This window comes from Seriola dumerili, unplaced genomic scaffold (genome assembly GCF_002260705.1).
Source record: "Seriola dumerili isolate Sdu_G_001 unplaced genomic scaffold, Sdu_1.0 BDQW01000052.1, whole genome shotgun sequence".
NCBI lineage: Eukaryota > Metazoa > Chordata > Actinopteri > Carangiformes > Carangidae > Seriola > Seriola dumerili.
The window spans coordinates 10596151-10617720 of record NW_019174307.1 but is presented as its reverse complement, the minus strand read 5'-3'; the positions used below and the strand labels follow the sequence as shown (position 1 = coordinate 10617720).

Here is a 21570-nt window from a genome sequence, read left to right as displayed (position 1 = left end):
GACATTCCTTCTACATACATTGCTAACATTCTGGAGGCCAAGCTATACAGCAGTTGATTGGCATCAGACAGATGGATAAAATCCACTTTGCCTTTGAGAAAATTTGGCCTTCGTGCTTCAACTGTCTGCAACATTATATCGTTCTTTCAGCTGTCTGTTATAGTTACCACAATGTTCCAATGATAAGTCAATTGATGAAAGGACAGTACAGTGTTTGAATTGAAGGCGAATGGTGAAATCATACTGCATGTATATTTTGCTTTATTCAAGGTACAACCTGAGTGTGGGTTGCCATGTAACAATGAAAAAGTAAGGTTTCATTGTTGCCTATTTTCAAAATAGTTCTCTATGAAAACTGTTGACTACAAGCTCTGGGAAATATATAAATATCCATCCATCAATCCATTTTCCAGCACATGTCAGGGTCAAGGGAGCAACAATCCCCCACCCCCAGTATGTTGTGTGTCTGCTCCAGGGGCACCTCCCCATTGGGTGCCTCTTGGATACCTCCACAGATTCTAAAACAACCTTAACTTTCTCCTTTCAGCTTCATAAAGCTGCAATTCTACTCAGAGCTCCTTTCAGATGCCAAAGTACTTCACACTATGCCTTAAGATGAGCCCAGACACCCTGGGAAAGAAAATGTATCTAAATGTTTATACCTGCAAGCTCCCTGTTTTGGTCACTTCTGAGAGCTCATGACCATCTAACTGCTGGGAAGTGACAAAACTGGAGAAATGAGAGTTTCGCCTTCATACTTACATAGGGAGAAGGGATCATTTATCAGTTTTTAGCTCAAGTTTTGCGTCGACACATTAAAGCAAATTATATGCAGCCATTATATTTATTTTCATGTTGGATCTCCATGTCCTTGTTCAATGTCAAGGACAAATTGGCAAATTCACAGCAGACACATCGTTATCCTGTGTGCTGGTGTACAAAGCCAGACAACGAAGACAAGTTATCGAGGTTCTGGCAAACAGAGTGAATGTTCTAATGATGAATACATTTCTGTTTGCTTAGCACAATGGCATCTCTTCCATTTAACTGCTACCTGCTTCAGTAATTGCTTCTTTAGAATAATTTTCTTTCTATTGAATACAATTTCCTTGAGATTCAACAGAAAAGAAGCACTGTCCCTGGCACACCGTGATACCAATACAGATGGGTTTGAGCCGCAAATGAAGTTGTCTCTCCATGTCGTCAATGTCCTCTCCCAGGGCTTTTTCACACGGCGTAAAATCTAAGGTGTGATTTTCACAGGTCCCTAGAGGGCAACGCTGCATAACTATGACATCAGCCCATAAACTCTTGGAGCACACACGCACAGAGACGAGCACACTGGCGTTCACGTGCAAAGCAACACACATAAACAGTCAAATATTTCCTGGTCTGTTAGCTTTATGAGCCAATGTGTGTGTCTGTGCTGTTCAGGTTTATGTTAGGAGAAAATAATGATGAGATGTACAAGGGTATAGATTAATGGAACTACAGAATGGGCGATGAACAGGCATGTTCAGCACAATGCCTTTAACAATGTGGGCACAAATCCAGTTACAGAACACAACACCAGCAAAGTGTTGTGAAAGAGCAGTGTACAGTGTGTGAAATACATACATAAGCTATGGTATGTATTCTATGTCTGAGACCAGGGTATGCACCAACCATGTACTATTTGTTCCGCTTCTTTTTCTAGTACCCAGTCTACCTTTCTGTCTTACTGATACACCGATGGATAATTTTATATTCAGACTACCATCATCAGTTAAGTTGGCTACTTGTTGCAAATTGTAAGATGACCCTTTGTCTTACTAACTGGTGTGACCAGAGTCCACTTAAATCCCCCCCCCCCCAGTCTGCCCCTGCTGTTGAAATTTCCCTGTCATTTCCAGTCAATCACCAGTGGAATCGTCTGCGTGTATCATGCAGTGTGACATACAGTTCATCTTCTCTAAAAACTTTTCATTTGTTTATTTTATTAGCTTCTGTCAGCATCACCCATCCCTTCATACAATCTTCACCTTCCAGAGAAGATTGTTTTTCCGTTCATTTTCTAGCCTGTAATAGCCATAACAATCAAATATGTTCCTATTAGTCTAACCAACCTAATAGCAAGCATATGCAGCATGGTCCCCTGGGTATGGGCTAAGCTAACTAGCATGTGACTGCAACTGGAGCTGCACTCTACATTGTTGGTGAGCCGAGTTCACTCACATATTCAAATCCATCCTTAGTTGAATCTATAGGTATAACAAAACTGAAGTAACTAGTTCAAGAACAGCATTCAGTGAGGGCTTGATTTTTGTTGGTATTTGCACCAACTTGGTCTCAACCTGCCTTTTGACATCCCTGCAATGGTTCAAGTTTTAAAGGACGATGTAAAACCTATGGCTTAGAGACAGCAGAAACAGAGGGAGACCTGAGAATGGAAAAGGGGGGAGGGGGTCGTGAGGGATATCAACAACTGTGACAGCTGTGTGGATATGGCGAGCTGAGCCATAACAGGGAGGTTCCAGGGGCAGGAATGCAGAACAGATCAGACAGACAGTGGCTTGCGCTTAGGTCCGGCATGGCAGGCCAAGCCGAGGCACAACACGCAACAGCTGCCTAATCTCCAACTTCTGCCTTGATACCCTGCTCGTCTTCGAAAAGCACAACCTGTCTTCTGAAAAACACTAAGTAACCCATTCGCTGTGTATCTACACATGTTTTTTTCCTGTCTTGTCTGTCACTTGCTCAGACTAGAAATGACACGCCACTTGTCAGCCTCAGGCACAGGTCATAACATAGCGTGACAATATTGAACTGACTGCCAACGCAATGCAGGGAGACACCCAAGCACAGAATCACAGTTTTCCTGTCAACATAATAAAGGTTACTAGGCTACAAGAAGAAAGTTTAAGTAAAATGTTTGGCGTGATGCTGAATCAGAGGTATACAGATCCATTCCTCTCTCTCCTCTGCACAGAAGACATCCAGATGTCAAAAGCTCAAAAACCAAAGGCCCATACCTGCTACCGAGTTCGGCCTCGGCATCATGAGGGATGAAGATGTCTGTGGTGGGTACGGAATGGGTCCCTCAGGTGAGTGACTTGGAGGCTGTGGTGGCCCTGATGCCCCTGCTGATATGTTGGACTGCTGCTGGTCTGTCCTGGATGGGGTGTCAGCTGGCGTTGCTGTGGCACTGTTGGAGTCTTCTTCGGCCACAGGAGAGCAGGTGTCAGCCCGCACGCTCTGTGCCAGGCCATGGCGTCCGCTACCTCTCAGGCTGCCATCCTTACTCCACTCCAGGCTGGAGCCGCTGCGGTCATCATTCTCCGAAGAACTAGTGATGGTGGCTGAGAGGAGATCCAAACAGAGAAGCGAATTAGAGCGGGTGATTAGGTAAGATGGAGGAAAGAGATGAGAAATATGAGAGTAATGTTCTGTGTGATATGAATTTTTTTCTTTATTTACCTCTGGTGAGATACTGAGCTATAATTGAACTTTTAACTTTGAATAACTCCCTGATTTTCTTCACTTCTTGATGTTTATTTACAACGACAGCCTGCTTTCACTAATGAAAACTGGAAAGCACAAACTCCTGAGCACAGACTCCTCTAATGCCTTTTGTTTTTTCTTTGATTTTATTCAGTTGAAACATCAAACACTGTAAACAGCGACTGGATGCTATTATGTATTATGAACCAAAATTCACATTTTAACATTGAGAAAATGTCAGAAAAAAGTGAAGTAGTTTTAAAAACCGTTTTTAATATTTTTTACTAAAAAACAAGTTTAAACAGGTGTTTTAGTTACATGAGAACAAATCCTTTAATCCTCCCCCAGGCCAACCCACCCCTTTAACACCAACCCAAAAGCTGAGTGACAGGCAGCTGGATACAAAAACATCAATACAGACAGAGGACTGGAAGCCACTGGCCAGCTGGTTGTGTTTGCATCACACATTACTAATCTGGATTTCATAATGCTGCGGCATGTTGCGTCATCACTAATATTAATATAACAAACACATCCTGGACAATGTGACTACTGTGATGTTTAACTGGGCAAATATGAAGTCATTCATAACAGCAGACATGTCTAACCCTTCTCTCAGCAAAGCATTGGCAGTCACCACAGTATAAAAAAGGTTACAATGATTGCTCACTTGGTTGAAATACAGCGATGGCAAATTATATATTATCATTTATTTAAACGTGGATAATTTTTCTTTATGAAGAGCAGGTGCTATAGGCCTGTTATAGCTCCTCCTCCTCAGGAACCTCATGAAGAAACTCTTCTGTTTTGTAAATGTTAAGACATTGCAAAGTCAAACTTCAAAGACCAGGGAGAATTAATCACAGGCTGGAATCTGACTTGTGGACACAACATAGCTTTGTTCTTTTCCATGTCCTGTCTTATTAAGGCAGGTAGGTGGGAAGTTTTGATTTGACACAAGCAAAGTAGCTTTACAATGAAATGGACTACAACACCTGCTATGCGACTGTCTGTCTCAACCTGGGTGGAAGCCTGTTGATGCTCCATGCTGGAAGATACTGTATCACAGTTTCCATTTATAATTTAGCAGCGAGCAATGATATTGCTTCGGGGGGATAGAGTGACTGACTCTTAGTAAGCACTTATGTCAACTCAGCTAAATTGGAAATCCAAATTGTTGTGTTATATCTGGCTTTAGCATTTAGCTTTCTACTGCAGCGCAATCATGTCAGTCAGTTACCTAAATAATCATAGTTCTTTCAGAAATTAGTAAAGTTCATCTGAGGATATCTGCAGGTATCATACAGTTACTATTTGCTATTGAATCCTCACTACAAACATTCAAACCCCATTTTCAGAACGAAATCCTAACATTCTATAGCCCATGGAGGCTTTGTGAGTAGAAACGGCAGACGGATTAATACATGAATAGACGTCATCTTCCTGTCAGCTTGTGTAAATCCCCAGATGTCTTACAGGGCTATTACTAGAGATACAGTACAATGTCAAACTCTGGCAACTGTCACCCCAATGATCTCTCATACCAGAACAGCTCCATACAAACCCAATAACTGACACATGGTAGAGGATGAATGCAGTCTGACACAAATCCTATTTAGTCGTAATAGGTTTAACAGAATGATGAATGACTGACACCATGCAGGTGAGACTCATAAGGTGTACACGAGTTAACAATTCTCAGAATATCAATTAAAAATAGAGGAGCTTCACAGGAAACACTGTAACAAGTGATTGAAAAAAAAGTGTGCTTAGGAATCTGTGCTAACTGTTGAATTTTGCAGAATAAATACTAAAAAGGATAAAAAAAAAGAGTCAGCAGAGTCTTTGTCATTATCTATTTTATCAAACCTGGCATCTGATGCAGCCACCGGTAAGCTGGCTGTAGTAAATGAGAGGTTGGTTGGAGCGTTTTGTCATTGCCCTGAGGTGGGGTATTACCAATCCTGACTAAGCTATTGATTCACTGTGCCTGGTTGCCCATTGGATCTGCAGCTGACTTGGCTCATCACTCACATTCCTAGCATGGTTACCGACTATTTTGGCAAAGGCACCACAGGTGGGTTTAAACTGCAGTGAAGTCAGTTTGAAGCTGATTATTTGACAGACACTCTATAATTTGGTTTATATTATGTGGGTTCAGATATGAATGTCAACCAATATTGAGCAGTTTAGTTTTGCATCACCCTGCATGATTTGAGACAATTGCTTCAAATACAAGTGCAGTGAAACGGTAAAATATTTCCACCGGGCAGCTTTAAGCTGCTAGCTTCAAAGCGAATGGCGTGTTCTTGAAAACAAACAAAGTTGTGTTTACATTCAGTATCACCCACAAAAACACAGTGTGTATCCTTGAGGCCTGACAAGCATGTTGAATGCATTTACTTCCTCACAAAACACTTGGCCAAAACCAATTTAAAAAAAAAACAAAAAAAAACAAATACCTGCAAAAGGAATGTATCCTCGTGTGCGTTTGGGATACGAACAAAACAGGAACTCAGTCATAAAAACATTGCTCCATAGCTCTACTATTAGTCAAAAGCTCCACAGGCTACATTTAAGGATATTTGCTGGTAATTTCTCACCTATGATCCCACTGTCCTTGCTCTCAAGTGTGGAGCTGGGGCTGGTGATGGTCCCACAGGGGCTGGAGCGGCTGAGAGGTGGGCGGCTGGTTGTGCTGTTGAGTGTTGAACATGGGCTGTCAGTGCTGGGAGATGCCGTGCTGCTGGTCAGCGTAGAGCAGGGGCTGATACCCTGGCTAGTCACAGAGCACTGAGGAGAAGGGAGACAAGGGTGAAGTTACACCAAGAAAGTGCTCTACTAATCAATTATTTCAATGAAGTATGAAGTTAACTCAATATAAACTATCATCTGGCAGCATGTTCACATCCCTGCAGTATGAGCAGTAATAAATACAACAAAAACAATTTTCCAACTCTACTGTGGAAGGAGAATTGAGAGAATTTCAAAAAACGCTTTAATCAAAGAGTGGACTTGGTCTTTTTGACCTGGATCATGTGAAAGCAATGTGAAGAATTCCCTCACAAATAAACAAGCCTTTCACGTGTGAGCATGACACATAAACCGAAGGGCATAAGCACTGTAAATGGAGCAGGGCTCGAAAATTACACAGTCATATATCTGGAGGGACCAAAATAAGCCTGAAGAGAATTTCACAAGGGAAGAGCTCTCAACTTTGTTGTGACACAATAGATACCTTTCTCATGTCATCAAGCCTGTTTGACAAGCATACAGCAGCTGGATCTTTGTTTGAGCTAACTGACAACCGTAGAAATCCAAATTAAAGCTGGTTTGTCCTGTTTCCCCATCATCCTTCAACTGTATTCTGATTCTAAACAATGTACTGTAGCTAAAGGTCCTTCTTGTCCCAGCGTAAGAAGAACCAAAGCCTTTAACAGTTACACACCACAGAGACTGAGCAAGCTTATCGCTCAGTAAGTTTTGAACCAGTTCCTCCCACAACCTGGTCCATTGACATTACGTCCGATAAATTCAACAAACTTTATTTTTCCACCAAGGGGCAGTTTCTTTGGCAGACACAGCACTATCTTTACAGACAAATAGATATGAAACAAACATGTCCACAATTAGCTTCAATAATCCATTCAAATCAGAGGAACAAAAATTATCATTACCTACCTGTTTCCAAATAAAACACCCCAATTAAATCTACTGTAAGCCCAGGTCCAATCAATCTCATTCATTAAAAAAACTAGTTTGTTGCAGATATTTTGCTGCTTGAGGGACTTTCACCCACAGCTGGCTTCTCAAGCAGCACTTCCTGCAAGGCTGTCTACTGCCTCAAACAAACTGCACCAATTAAACTCTCAACAAAAGTCTCTCAAACCATTTCTAACATTATACTTGACCTCAAACATCCGTAACCATCCTGTTTTTAAGTCCTTCTCACATACTAGATTGTTACTGCACTAAAATCTATGAAGATAATTCTTTTCTCCAACTGGAACAGTACTTACTTTGAATATGTATTGATTAAAAGTGAGGTTGTTAAACAATAGAAATCTTTCTCCTGCTTAAAACATTTATTTTTGTTAAAGTGTGTTATACACAGTAACACAATATCACACACCTGTTTCTATAAATAATACAGCAAAGTCTAAAAATGTAATTAGGTAGGTAATTAGTCACAAATTATCCTCTAATAGGTACCACAGGCCATAATGTTTTGGGAAAGTCACCAAAATTAGCATCAGTTTAACCAGACTGAAAAGAAGATGAGACATATTCGCATCCTTTCTGGAACAAATCTCATCTAGCTCAACCCAGTCAAACAAAATAGCAAGCCTCACCAATTCTTCATCAGTTGGAGAGAGAAATGGGACTAACCTCTGATTCAACATGTGCTGACTGTTGCTGTTTAAAGCTCTACATGTTTGTACAAAGGCATGCTGAAAGAATACAAGCAGCAGAACAGGAGGGATACTGCATGTCTGGCAGCACCATTAACAACTTGTGGAATGCTCATATTAGCAACATAACATTTCCCATTTCCACATCGCTGTGCAACTTCCAGCCTGAGGCTGCAGCCCAGAGCTCATGCTTATCACTCTTATCAAGAAGGAGCCAAACAAATTACTGACATTTAATAATTTACTGTAAGGCAGATCCAAAAACAACATGCTGAGCTAAAGATATGTTGTAAAACAGCAGTATGGAGGGAAAGAGAATTGCTGGCAGATGACAATAATGTGCTCCTCCCCATTTGAGCTCTGAGCACACACCTACATGCACACAAACAAACAAAGTAAAAACCATTACATGTCTATACTGCCCGTCTCCTCTTTTGACATCTGAACTAATGAACATGATTCATGAAATACTTTGTAAGCCTCTTTTACATTTCTAGGATTGCCGGTTCAGTGTCAAAACGTGTCCAAGACACGAGACGAATGAGGCAAGAGTAGCATGCTGGGCTCTGCTCTGCTCTTCACACAGCCCCAGCTTAATTAGTAGAGCCAAACAAACTGAGGCTCAAACCTAGTATAACTCTATTTCTGGACCCACGCTCAGACACTCTTGTTACATACTCAAGAGCCCCTGGAATAGCACTCAAGTTACTGGGAGACTAGCACACCACACTGGAGCTCTTGCACTGAAATAAAACCACTTTTCAAATAGGCAGTTACTTTCTTTAAAACATCTTAAACAAAACAGTTTGACAGTTACCGTTGGTTGTGGTGCCAAAAAATCCTCCTAAATCCTCATACAAAAAATTAAAAATAATAATGCAAAGAGGAAAAAATAATCAAGCTGCAACAGAAAATCCATTCTTCTGTTACACTGTAACAACTCCCTCCTCCTCTCATCCTTTCCATCTCTCCTCTATCTCTATCTGTGCGTTGCAGCGGTAGCAGCAGCTGCTGTTGGAAGAGGGAGGGAGTTGGAGGGGAGGGAGAAAATGAAATACCTTCTTTTCATTCTTGTCGTCCATAGGTATGCGTGCTGTACCCGGGATCCCTTCTCCCAGTAAAAAGCCCAGCCTTGTCATCAGTTCCTGGGTGGCAGGGGAGGAGGAGCTTGGCTGTTTCTCTGCTTGCAGCACTAGAACACAGAGAGAGAGAGAGAGAGAGAGAGGGAGAGAGAGAGAGAGAGAGAGAGAGAGAGAGAGAAAGAGAAATTCTCAATGTTAGCAGGCAGATTCCCTCTCTCCACTGGATGGCCCACACAGGGGCCACTTTGCCTGCCCTGCCCTCCTCAGCTCTGCTCTGAAATGCTATGCTGCACTCTCCAGCTGCTGCTGATGTAGTGCAGACCTGGAGAGGGGGAGCAAAGAAGAGCAAGGGAGAGTGAGAAGGGGGAGAGAGAGTGGTGGGGGTGATAGTTTATGTGTGTGTGTGTGTGTGTGTGTGTGTGTGTGTGTGAGTGANGGAGTGTTAAGAAGGGACAGTGTGTGTGAGAGGGGGGGGGGGGGTGGGTGTGTGTGTGTGTGTATGTGTGTGTGTGTGTGTGTGTGTGTGTGTGTGTGTGAGTGAGTGAGTGAGTGAGTGAGTGAGTGAGTGAGAGAGAGAGAGAGAGAGTCTGAATACATGTGAATGTCTAGCATTGTTAAGAAAGCACTGTGTGTGTGTGTGTGTGTGTGTGTGTGTGTGTGTGTGTGTGTGTGTGTCCAGCAACACGCCTTGAGTGCCAATTCCAGGGCTTTCTGGTTGTTTACAGCTCTCACTCATAGAGCCTCTGAATATCAATGAGTGGACGTGGTCTTTTTCCAACACAGCTTAGAGTGTCTGCAGTCTTAACTCTGGAGCCTTAAAACATGTTAAGGCTGCAATTTCAAGGTTGGGGTGCCACCCACAAGGCAGACACCACGTGCAATCTTTTCTTTTATGTTTTAATGTATTGCCTTTTTGAATATATTAAAACCCTCCAAAAACACTGGAGATAAATATGAGCAACTACTTGTGCTGAAACTCGGAGCGTTTTATCATCCATTCATATCTCAAATGTAGATGTGGCAAATGAATCAAGAAGACAGAGTCAAAACATTCCCTTAGAAAAACTGACCTGATCTGACCACTACACAAACAGATGGAGAGAGATGGAGAGAGAGAGAGAGAGAGAGAGAGAGAGAGAGAGAGAGAGAGAGAGAGAGAGAGAGAGAGAGCACAGCCAAGGTACAAAAGCTCATTATAGAGCTCTCTGTCAGCACCTTTTCCTCCTCTCCTTCATTTTCTCCTTTAGCCTCCTTCTTCCACAGTTATTAATAATGCTGGCAGTAAATCTGATTAAATACAAACAAAGTCCACCGGTACAGTCTACTGCCAAGCCCTGTTCAAGTCAAAATCAAGCCACCAAACACACATAGACATCTTTGACATGCAAATACCCATATACATTTAACGTGTTCCCCTTCACTGTGAATGTGCATTCATTATAATCACGTAATTACCTTCAAGCTACAACAATTTGTTATTTGTATTTTTTAATCATTTTTATGTTAAAGGGAAATTGTATTGCATTATACAGACAGGTGTTTCCATAATTTTGTCGACCCCATTTATGTCAGTGAGCGAAGGCTAAATAACAGAAACACTTCTCTGTATAATTTAATACAGTATATTGCAGTAACAGTGTAGCAACATCATAGGTCACTGGTCTGGTAAGGCTTAAAATGATCCTGTATGGTACTTCCGACAGTGACGCCACTATTAGCCTTTTCAAGCTGGACTGGCTGTCTTATCGTTGAAAAGTAGCTGTTTTTTTTTGTTTTTTTTCCCAGAGATACAAAGCATGCCTAATCAATCAGATTGTACAAGTGGTGAGAACCAATTCACCACTAATTTAATAACACCAACGCTTCTTGGAGTTTCTTGTAAACTTATGCTGGTGGTCATGATTAAAATGCAACCGATGCCGTTATAGAACTACAGGAGAAATGTAGTGAAGGAAGAATAAACCATGCCAGCAATTTATCAAAGGCTTCTGTACAAAACAGAAGTAGCCATTATGGCCTGGCACATGTTAGGCATGTGTCTTCTTCCTTCAGCCAAGAACAAAATGTGTTAGAGAGGATACTTGTCTTGTAAGTAATGGCAGACAAGCACATATCTCTAAGTTGAGGCTGTGCAGAATATTTACGTTACCCCTTTGACGTCTGCCTGGTTTCTGATGTAATTATGCTTTTATGTTGGCGCTGCCTTTCAGACAGTTGCACCACCTCTTAGAAAAGTACTTGCTTTTAATTTTTAGAAATTGAAATATTCTATAGGCCTGAAACGAGACATAGTAATACTCAAACAGGCCCCAAGGTTTTCTTGCTCAATTAACTGAAGCTTGTTTATATAGAAACACACACTGAATGCGAATCTCATATGCACGGGCTGCTGGGCTTTCACTACCTTTTCTCCATTACAAATACCATGCAGTAAAAAAGAACATATATTGAAAATCTACCTTTTATAAGGAATGTCACCCTGTTCACGTAAACGCATGAGATGAGTCTTTGGAGACAACTGGTGCAAAGACGATGCTGAGGCCTGAATGACGATGACAGTGATTTTATAGATAGTTTCAGGGACACTGGATTATAGCACACATCTTGTTAAGTCTTCACACAGCAATGTAATCATGTATAAGGAAAGTCATGTTCAATTATCATTTACTCATCGAAACATGCACAAATCTTAATAACCGGGAACAATAGTGTGTGTACACTTGTTGGCCTTGACAATGTGTGGAATGTAAGCGTTCAATGCTGTGTTCTTTGGCATTATCTTACTGTGACACTTATATTGGATTTTCTGTCATTAATTCTACTTAAGAAAAAAAAAAAAAAAAGCAATAATGGAAATGATGAATTATTAGTCTAAATCACTTTCTGTGTAACATCATAGTAGTATAACTGAGATTCATGTTCATAATGAGCATAAAGGTGTAAAATTCAACTATGGACAGATATCATCTGTATTGAAAGCTGGTTGTGGTTCAATAATAATTTGAAGTACACAACAACACATTGCAAGCTTCATCAACTTTTAGTAGATGGGGAGAGATAATGGGAATTGGTCCCAGGTCTGTAAAAGGGGGCACCTTACACATTATGCATTTATGGCCACCGTACATTAGCAGACAGTGACAGGTTGTTTTTTATTATGATTGTCTGTCAGAGGCATGGTTTTTAGCTCTAGAGCTGCAAACATTATGGATCCATGAAGAACAGAAGTCACACACTGTGACACTCTAACAGGATTCTTTTAGAGATTTTTTATATGATGAGGGAAAACATAAACATTACAACAGTCCTTTTCTGCCATTAAATAAACAGTATGAAGCTACTCTTTAAACTGTGTTTGTACTTGCTTTGGGTATAATGTAATATAATGTTGAAAATAGTTCAATTGTTGGTAATAATTTGTTGTAAAGGTTCCTGCTAGCCATCTGACTTTGTGTGCTTAGACTGAGTTGATGGTTTAGGAGTAAATCTTATTAAATCCATCAACCAGTTCTATATTGCGGGGCCCTGACAGGACCACTTCATCACTGGTTCTTCAAAACCACTTAAACCCACCTGCCTCTGAGAACCAATGAGTAGTCCTGTACTCGTGCTGGGGCTGTGAAAGAACCTCTAGGCATGTGACATAAATACACCACAACTAACAGAAAGGCTGACATGTATGTGACACACAAGCCGCGTGGGCCACATCAATAACAATATCTCCAGCCTGTCGTCTCTCTGCAAATCAATACACTGTAACAACGACACAAATTAGATGCACTGCCGACTGCAGCTACTACTGACGCAAAACCTCCACTTCTCCCAAATCTACAACAACATTCTCTGTTTCTGAAAAAACGAATAAAAAGACAGCACATGCAAGTAAATGGAGAAATCTGTGTTTGGCTTATGGTTGTACCACAGGTTTATCAATTACACTACCTTGGCGTGTAAACCACCTCTGAATGGATTTAGACTGTGTATACCATGTGACTCACTAATCATTCTGTTTATACACATGATACAACAGGGCAGTTGTCTAGTACCGTTTAATTGTTTAACTCTGGGCCCTGCTCTTTTATGGATGCTATCATCACCTATTCATCACTACTTACTTTTTTACCATCTGTTGACAGCAATGACGGCCAAATGCATTAAAACTATTACAAAGATGACAGGTAGACAAAATCAAAGTCGATTTGGCTCATGTGAAGCAAATAATGGTATCTATGATTTTTGCTTCACCTTTACTGTCATACCTATTAGTTGCTCAAAACAACCACAGTCTAATCTGTAGCTGGTTCAGTGTCTTGCTCCAGGGCACCTCAGCTGTAATCACTGCTGCTAATGAACTGTTCTTGTTTATCTAGTCTTACCACTGACACTGATGACAACATACTGTAGGTGTGGAACAGTATTAGTGTGAGGAAATAACAGACAGTTTACCAGTTAGCTTTACTAGTCATTATTTCCCCAAGGACCTTCTAGGAAACATGGTCAGTGTTTCTATGTCAGTAATCCCGGAGAAGCAGAATATCAACTAGAGCAATATTATAAACCATTGGAATGGCACATTTTGGGAGACTGAGCTCACATAGTGGTGTAAATCATAAATCAAGTCAACCCTCCTCATCCTCATATGGCAACAAATAAAGAATAAAGAACATAGTGCAAAGAGGTCAGTGGGGGTTAATCGGCTTCTCAAGATGTCACGCATTCCTGAAAAGGAAAGCACGAAAGAGGTCTACCCGTCTTCTAAAATAACCTGACAGTGGACTGAAGACAAGCCAGACCTGCTGTCTTCTCTCAAATTTAGTTTTGCTCTTGTTTCATGTTAATGCTCATTTGTTCTTTTACCTGGCACAGCAGTGTAGCCACACACATCTACACATAGAGTGTCTTTAGCTGTTCTTTATCTATGGGTGCATGTGTATAAAAATATACATAAATTAATAAATACATCAATATAAATAAATTAATAAATTAAATTGTGATAATTTGTCACCATAACATAGGCTGTCCACCAGGGAGCGCTGAGAAGTTTATTGTTCAGCTATAAAATGTTTCACTCAGTGCATATCAAATTCTTTGATGACTAATTTTCAATGGATTCTTTTTAATGAGGTTTATGTTCTGCCAATTTGCACATATCTGACGGAGGCTAGCAAACTCTCTGGATGGAGGTGGATTAAAAGCAGCTGCCACTTCAAATGACAAAATGCCATTTTATTACAGTGTTATCGCAGTTCAATAATGTGTCATTGGAACAGTGAAGCATTTGTGCAGATCTCTCTACTCCAAACTTTACTGATTAAATGACAGATTAGTTATATTAGCTAAAAGGGAAGAAATGTATTTTATGCAGGGTCAATGGATTATAGCACAATATCCTGTGCAGTCACCCCACAGCAATATAACCATATATGTGGAAATTAGAAGAAAAAAAAAATTCTATCATCATTTCTCACACACCAGGAAATGTGATTTGTGACGATTTAAATCTGCCCATTTCAATTATTTATTTCTGCAGACGGTCTGTGGACTTTAAAAGTGGAATTAAAAAGTCTCTGGCTAACCTGATGGATAAGAGCTCTTTATACCGACATACAGTCCTAATTGTGCACAGAGAAACTAAAAAGCTCTTAGAAAACTCAGTGAATGGACAGTTGAACTATAGCTGAGCTTTCTACCAAGGTTGCAGACTGCCTCCATGTCAATGATTTGAGGAGAAAGAAAGGCTTAAAAAATTGTTGTCCATTATGACCTGTAATCCCACACTGGATAAATACCACCTGAAATCAATGAATGTAGTCAATCAGGATTGCTGCTCTCATTACTCTCTTGATTAATCTAGTTAATTAATTGGTCCTATCAGAATGGGCTTCACGTGACTTTGTGAAATCAACACTGGCTCTCCACTTGTATGCTACTTGGCACAACTTAATGAATCTGTTTAAGACTTTATAACTGACATTATTTATGATTCTGCAACAGGCATGATGAAACTGTGGCAGTAGGAGCTTTGTCCCTACACTGGGTAAAATGATTGCATTTATCTGAGTGGAATGCAGTTATAAAGTAAAATACCTGCCTGATGAAAATAAGCTCGATGTGCTCTATACAGTATCTGATTAGTCTATCTAACACTATCCTGGAGATATGGAAAAAACTAGGGATGTAGCTGGAACCACTTTGTTATTCCAGTAACTGTACAGCAAATGGAGGCAAAAACAAAACAACATCGTTATCTGCCGCCTGAGGAAGTTTATGAGCAGGTGTGAAATAGCAGCCGTGTGGTGCAGTGGTAGAAGAATGAAGACAGAAGGAGGAGGAGCAAGACAAGGATGGAGTAGGAGGGGGAGCGCCATTAACAGACTGGCTCCACAGAGTTGTCTTGGTTCTCTCCCTGCCGAGAAAACAATCCAGCCGGTGCTCATTAGCAGCTTGAGTTTCATTACCACAACAGTGGAGCCTGTTTAATGAACCCTCAATGAGAACATGCATCCTGCTTCCCCATTTAAGTTCAGAGGTACTAGGTGACGTGCTCCCCTGAAGCACGTTGAGTGCTTATTGCACATTCCAATGTTAGAACCGCAAATCTCCTTTGCTGTGAGCACAGATGGAGTGTCCAATGAGACATTACAGCATATTGAGGTTAGACAGAATCTCCAAGTAAAATGAGGTTTGGAGGGTGGGAATGGCAAGATGATAATAATCATAGTTTGACTGACATCTCAGCTTGACACCATACTCTAGCGGTTATTATTGTTGATCTAATGGTAGAGACAGATGGCATTTCATTAACCATTTGACCAACAGAACTGAAGCTTCCTGATGAAGCGATTCAGCCCTGCAGGGCACAGTGACTGTGCTCTAACGATCCTCCAGAGATGAGCAGCAAAGATTAATGAAACTTCATTACTGAGTAAAGAAAAATAAAGATAAATAAAAACAAAGTTTCATCCTCCAGCTGTTAATTTAAAACAGGAGATCAACAATAAACCGGATCTGCCTTGTAAAGGAATAGAATTACCACTGTTACAGCCAAAAAGAAATCACAGCTCATTCATCTCTGCTACCACAAAGTTACTGCTTTCCTTTATAGGAGATGGTGAATGAATATCATCATACGTTCTATAAACGGGTAACAATGGGCCTTGATTATACAATTGGACTTGTCTTTATAAATATCTCAAATTGAAGCCAGTTTATAAAGATGCTGTATAAAAAACTGACCCACAGGGTTCATTCTTTAATGAAAAAAAAAAAATTTTCCCCCTGTCTCCATTTCTCAATGCAGCACCGTACAAAGACAATATGAATAATTTGACATTATCTTTTATCATTACCATCTTATGAATGGCCAATTTAAAGTGAGTGAAAAGCAGACACCAGGGTTTCCTACATTTGCATTCCTTGCATGCAGCCTGTCAGGATCCCAGCTGTGGCTGTGAGATCGTGAGTCAGATTACTTCTATTTGATTAGATGTTTTCCGTCAGGAATTAAGAAAAACATCAGACCACATTCATCCAATTCACACTGTGTCTCCAAAAAGTTGTTAATAAATGAGTAATAGACATTGTACAGGAACTGACAATGAATGGTCAGATTACTACTCAAGATGAAAATGCAATACCACACACAGATGTTTTAAGTGGTATAAACTCGTTAAATACTTAACAATCTAAGCTTGTTTCAGAACTGACAAGATAATATGAAGAAACACGTGTTCAGTGTTGGGGCCTGGGTCTCACTGGACTAGTAACAGGTGGGGTGAAGGAGAGAGACATAACTGTGGGAGAGGACAGGACCTGAGGTTCAGCCTTGATTGACAGAAACAGAGCCCTGAGACCACAGCTGAAACAATTTTGAAAGGAAGACTGTTGACTGCTTGCAGCAAACCTACTCGTGCACGCAAAGACATATATACATAAACAAACATTAATGTGCTTGTGGACACACAGACAAAACAGAAATACACAATGCATTCACACACAAGAAACTCAATCCCTCAAAGACAGAGCTGTGTGAGACGACTCTACAGTAGGTCAAACGCACATTTCCTTTCTTAGCCTACAGCCATTCCTGGTTGTCCACAACACAGAGCCCTGGAAAGCTGACAGTCCAGCCCGAAAGAAGAACAAATGAATACATTCAAAGTCCACATGCAGGCTTTAATCATATCTGAGGATAGCCAAAGGAAACACGGACAAAAATGACACGGCATTAAAAAAAAAAAAAATCTAAAAAATGACATTCATTCAGTTGCACTCAAGGTTTGTCTCTGACTATAGATGAGAAGGAAGGTTTTTCAACATTCAAGACAGGCAACTTACAGCACTCGTACAACAAAAAGCCCCTTTTCAACTCCTAATAACTGACTTGATTTGTGGCCTAAATGTCACAGAGTTCTCATGCTGCAAAACTTCCAATGGATTTTCCGACTTGGATTCTTCCGGCACTGTATCAACATTCCACGCTGACGCTGACCTTGTTACAAAAGCTGCAATGTCAAACAACCATCGTGTCCTGTCTCCGCAAAAAAGCAAGCATTGTTTACCATCTCTGATGTAGGCGACAACACAGGCTGAAAGATGCTCTCTTTATTGACAAAAGAATATTAGATACGTCCTTGTCACATGCAATGAGCAACGCACATTAATACAAGTTAATCCAGTTGATGTTAACAGGCCTCAGCCAAACTCAGACACTTTATCTAAACTATATCAAATGCAATATGCGCAAATTTGCCTAAATGAGAGTGAAAAGGGAGACGCATAGGATGTGTTGCTGTGCTCAAAAGCCTGTCAGCTGTTCATGAGGGCTCATCCTACTACAGCTGGGCTATTACAATTAGCCATCATTAGTCTAGAATTTATACAGTGCCTAATTGTACATAATAGTAAGTTCAGTAAGTCAGCCCATTCTAAATTCTCAGCAGTAAACTCCTTACCTGCTAACTATGGCTGTGAGAAGTAGGAGGTAGAAAGTTTCTCCTGGCTTATCTGCTTACATTAACTAAACCTACAACAAAGGATACAAGTAAGCTGTCTGACCTTAAAAACTGGTTATTTTAGTATTTGAGAACATTTACAAGTCACTCCCAGTAACTAGAATGAAACTAAAATATTTTAAATGCCTGGTGTTGCACAATGAGGGAGACTTTTGCTCTTCTTCCAACACATATTAGCCATAAAAATGTCCTAGATTGGGCTGGATACTGGCATACTAGAGATTTTAGTGTCATTTCTTATTCGCCATAAACTGACCAGATCTGTAACTGTTCTCTACATCATCAAGAGAAGACCAGAAGAATAACATAATGCAAAATTCAATTTCGAATTTTAGCTCAATTTTTGTGGACTTCCTTTGTTTGAGACTGACGTAGTTTGGTTATGCTCTACATTTCTTGGTTGCAAAAAGATTCTCGAGGCTTGGTCAGTAGATGTCACATACTGTACTTGTGAAATAACTCTGCCTGTTATATCGCCTGAAGAGTAATTTTAGCCTAGACAGAAATTAGAGAAGAGGCTACAACATTAAAAACAACCACAACTAGAGCTCTTCTGCGTGAGTTTATTTTTTGTTTGTTTACATTATGTATACTCACATTAAGGATTATTTTTCTTTACTATGTTTGAAGAAAAGCAAAGAAGAGCGAGGTGGGAAAGATTGTTTCTAAGACAGCACAGGTACGTGAAGGTGTGTGTTTATGTGCATTTGCTTCAAGGCAGATTACAGGTCTGCAGATGAAGGCAACACATGGGGAATACTAGAGTGTTGTGGTATGGTGAGAAGGGGAAGAGGTTATTGTTTGAGTATAAATGCAAATCTTTTGCAGGTTGCACAAAGACACTGTGCCTATTACGTGCCCAACTGCACAGATTCTCCCCATATGCAACTGCAAGAAATCCAAACCAAGTGTCTCAAAAGTTTTTTTTTCTGAGAGCACAGTTCATAAAATTAGTACAGTGCCAGTGCCAGTGCCGGTACACCAACTGTCATGAGATAACACTTATCTGGTGTCCGCTATCTGCCGGTAGCCCGCTCTGAGCCGAGACACTGCTCTGTGCCAGCTGAATGTCAGACACACCCTCGTGCCTTGGTATGTACCATCAACAGTGACTAGGTTTTGCTGGGTTACTACTGTCTGCATATGTGAGCAATGTACAATCAGAGGGACTCTCTCTGTGTTGCCTTTTGCTAAAGATAACGCATCCTACAACTACACTTAAGCCTGTGGCAGGAATTTGAGCCATCCCACTCTGCTGGAATTCAAAATATAGCACTTAGTGGAACATTACCCCAACACACACAAACACACAACACAGGAGAGAAAAGAAACAGACACATGGAAACACAAGAACCCACATATACATGCGAAGTTACAGAGCAATTAAAAGGTCTTGTCCTCATTAAATTCCCATGAGACAAATCCACTGCTTCGGTCCAACAATGTTTCTCCATATAGTGGAAGACTGACTCTTCTGTAATCTAAACACACACTTTAAAATAACACGGCACTATTGTTTGTATAAGGGGCCAGGAACAATGCTGACATGCACTGGTGCTTACATGGACCACTCGTGCAATAATTGATGCTACCTTTAAATTATAGAGACATATCCATGTTATAATATTTATAATATTCTCCTTTTTCTCCTCCTTCATTCTTAAGCCAGTTTTTCATTGTAACTTTTTCCAATGTCTGCCCCCCCCCCCCCTAAAAAAGAAAGAAAAAAAAACAGACAAACACAAAAATGGACTAAAAGCGAAACTCACCATTGTGTGAGGACTCCTTGTTATCGGCCACCTTCCTCAGTGCTGACACGATGGCATCAGAAGGAACGCGAGGACTCTCCACATATTTGGGTTTCCTGCTTGGACCTGCCAGCACGAACCGAAGATGCAGGGAGTGGGAGAGAGAGAGAGAGAGAGAGAGAGAACGAGAGAGAGAGAGACAGAGAGAGAGAGAGAGTGTCAAACAAACAGGCAGAGAGGAAAAGAAATGCAAAAGACGAGAGAATTAGAGGACCAGAGAGCGAGAGTCAGAGTTCTCGCTGGATTAACGTGTTCCAGATGGGACTAGAGATGAGAGGCGGTGGTGTCTTAGTTGGACAGGCTTGGCTGCACTCCGTAGCTCACATAAAACTCTCTCTCTCACACACACACACACACACACACACACACACACACACACACACACACACACACACACACACACAAAAAACACACACTTTCTCAGACAGCTCCCTGCGCTGAAGGCAGCTCTGGTCTGTCTAACAACCCAGAATATTGTCTGTATGGCTGAAGACTCCCAGTAAAACACTGCTAGCCAGCCCTGGGAATGTAAACTACAGCAGGAAACCACAACAATTAGCCTCTTAGTGAACTTAAAAAACGAGTGCTCTAACACACACATGCTCTGTTGGGGATCAGCAAAACAGACAAACAAACTGAGTTTTTCTGCATGTTCATCTGTGAGTAGTCACTTAAAAGAATACCCTCTTATTGCTGCGAGGGTGCATACAGTATGGGTAGATTAAGATCTCGGTGTCCTGGTGCAAGTCAGATGATGTATCTGGGACAGTGGTACAGTCCTCTAAAGACTGTCTTTGTTTTTAGTGAGGAGCTGAGGTTAGCTGGCTGCTCTGTTCCCTCCGCTCGCACCATGACAGAATTAGAAAATCCCACAGCTCTACACAAAATGCTTGGTCACTGCGCTGAACTTTACGATAAATCACTGACAGTCACCCCACTTGACACACAGCTCTTTCTGCATTATTTCCATGTTTTTGCGTACAACATCTCCAGTAATAAGTGCCTTTTAATCTGCCCTGAAGAGACAAAAAATAAGGTTGTTTATTTGAGTGATGGCAAAGGCCTACTAATTTTTTCAAAGAGTGGCAATAAAATTGTTTATACTTGCAGGAGATCCAGCAAAGACACTAGACTAAATATTAAGCCATGAAACAAACATCTCCCAAGCAACTAGATGTGCACATTTCAAGTCCTCTACTTCAAGCCAACATTTTCCTGTGTAAAAAGGAAATACACTCCAGAGTCCACATTCAAGAGCAGCACTAAAGATTCAGAAAATAATGTGAAAATAGGTGACTGTATTTAGATCCATAAATCCATAGAGAATGGCAGCAGCATGACTCCCCTGGCAACACTCCGCCATGCTACTCCAGCCTTGACCTACTGTAACCCAATCCAAACCTCCTCCTCCTCCTCCACCTCCAGACTCCTGTTATCAGATGACTGTATGTGTAACCCCAGTCATAACATGAAGATTGGATGGGAGAGCAGAGATAGCCATTTCCTATTACCACATCCAATACCAGTCACTCCCACCTCAAACAAAAAAATTTCCTCTGAATCAGATTGTACAATTTCTTAAACCACAGCTGCGATCTCAGCCACAGATAATGATACTGGGGGTGTGGGTTACTGAGGGGAAGGGAGTTACAACGGCAGCCATGTGAGAGGAAATGGTCTGGAGGTGACACTGCAATAAACCAAGCATGAGAGTCAAAGTCAGCTTGATGCACAGTGCCATCTATGGATCTGCAACTTGAAATGCATAGTAAGA

General features: G+C 41.0%; 1 protein-coding gene across 1 annotated transcript in view; it reads right to left on the bottom strand.

Moving 5' to 3' along the window:
- tanc1 (tetratricopeptide repeat, ankyrin repeat and coiled-coil containing 1) overlaps window positions 1–21570 on the bottom strand; it is an 85107-nt gene that overhangs the window by 36116 nt on the left and 27421 nt on the right. Inside the window, exons 3-6 of the mRNA XM_022741371.1 lie at window positions 19758–19862; window positions 8951–9084; window positions 6084–6273; window positions 3012–3338 (exon numbers count right to left, since the gene is read on the bottom strand). Coding sequence (XP_022597092.1) covers window positions 3012–3338; window positions 6084–6273; window positions 8951–9084; window positions 19758–19862 — 756 coding nt within the window. The remainder of the gene's footprint in view (window positions 1–3011; window positions 3339–6083; window positions 6274–8950; window positions 9085–19757; window positions 19863–21570) is intronic.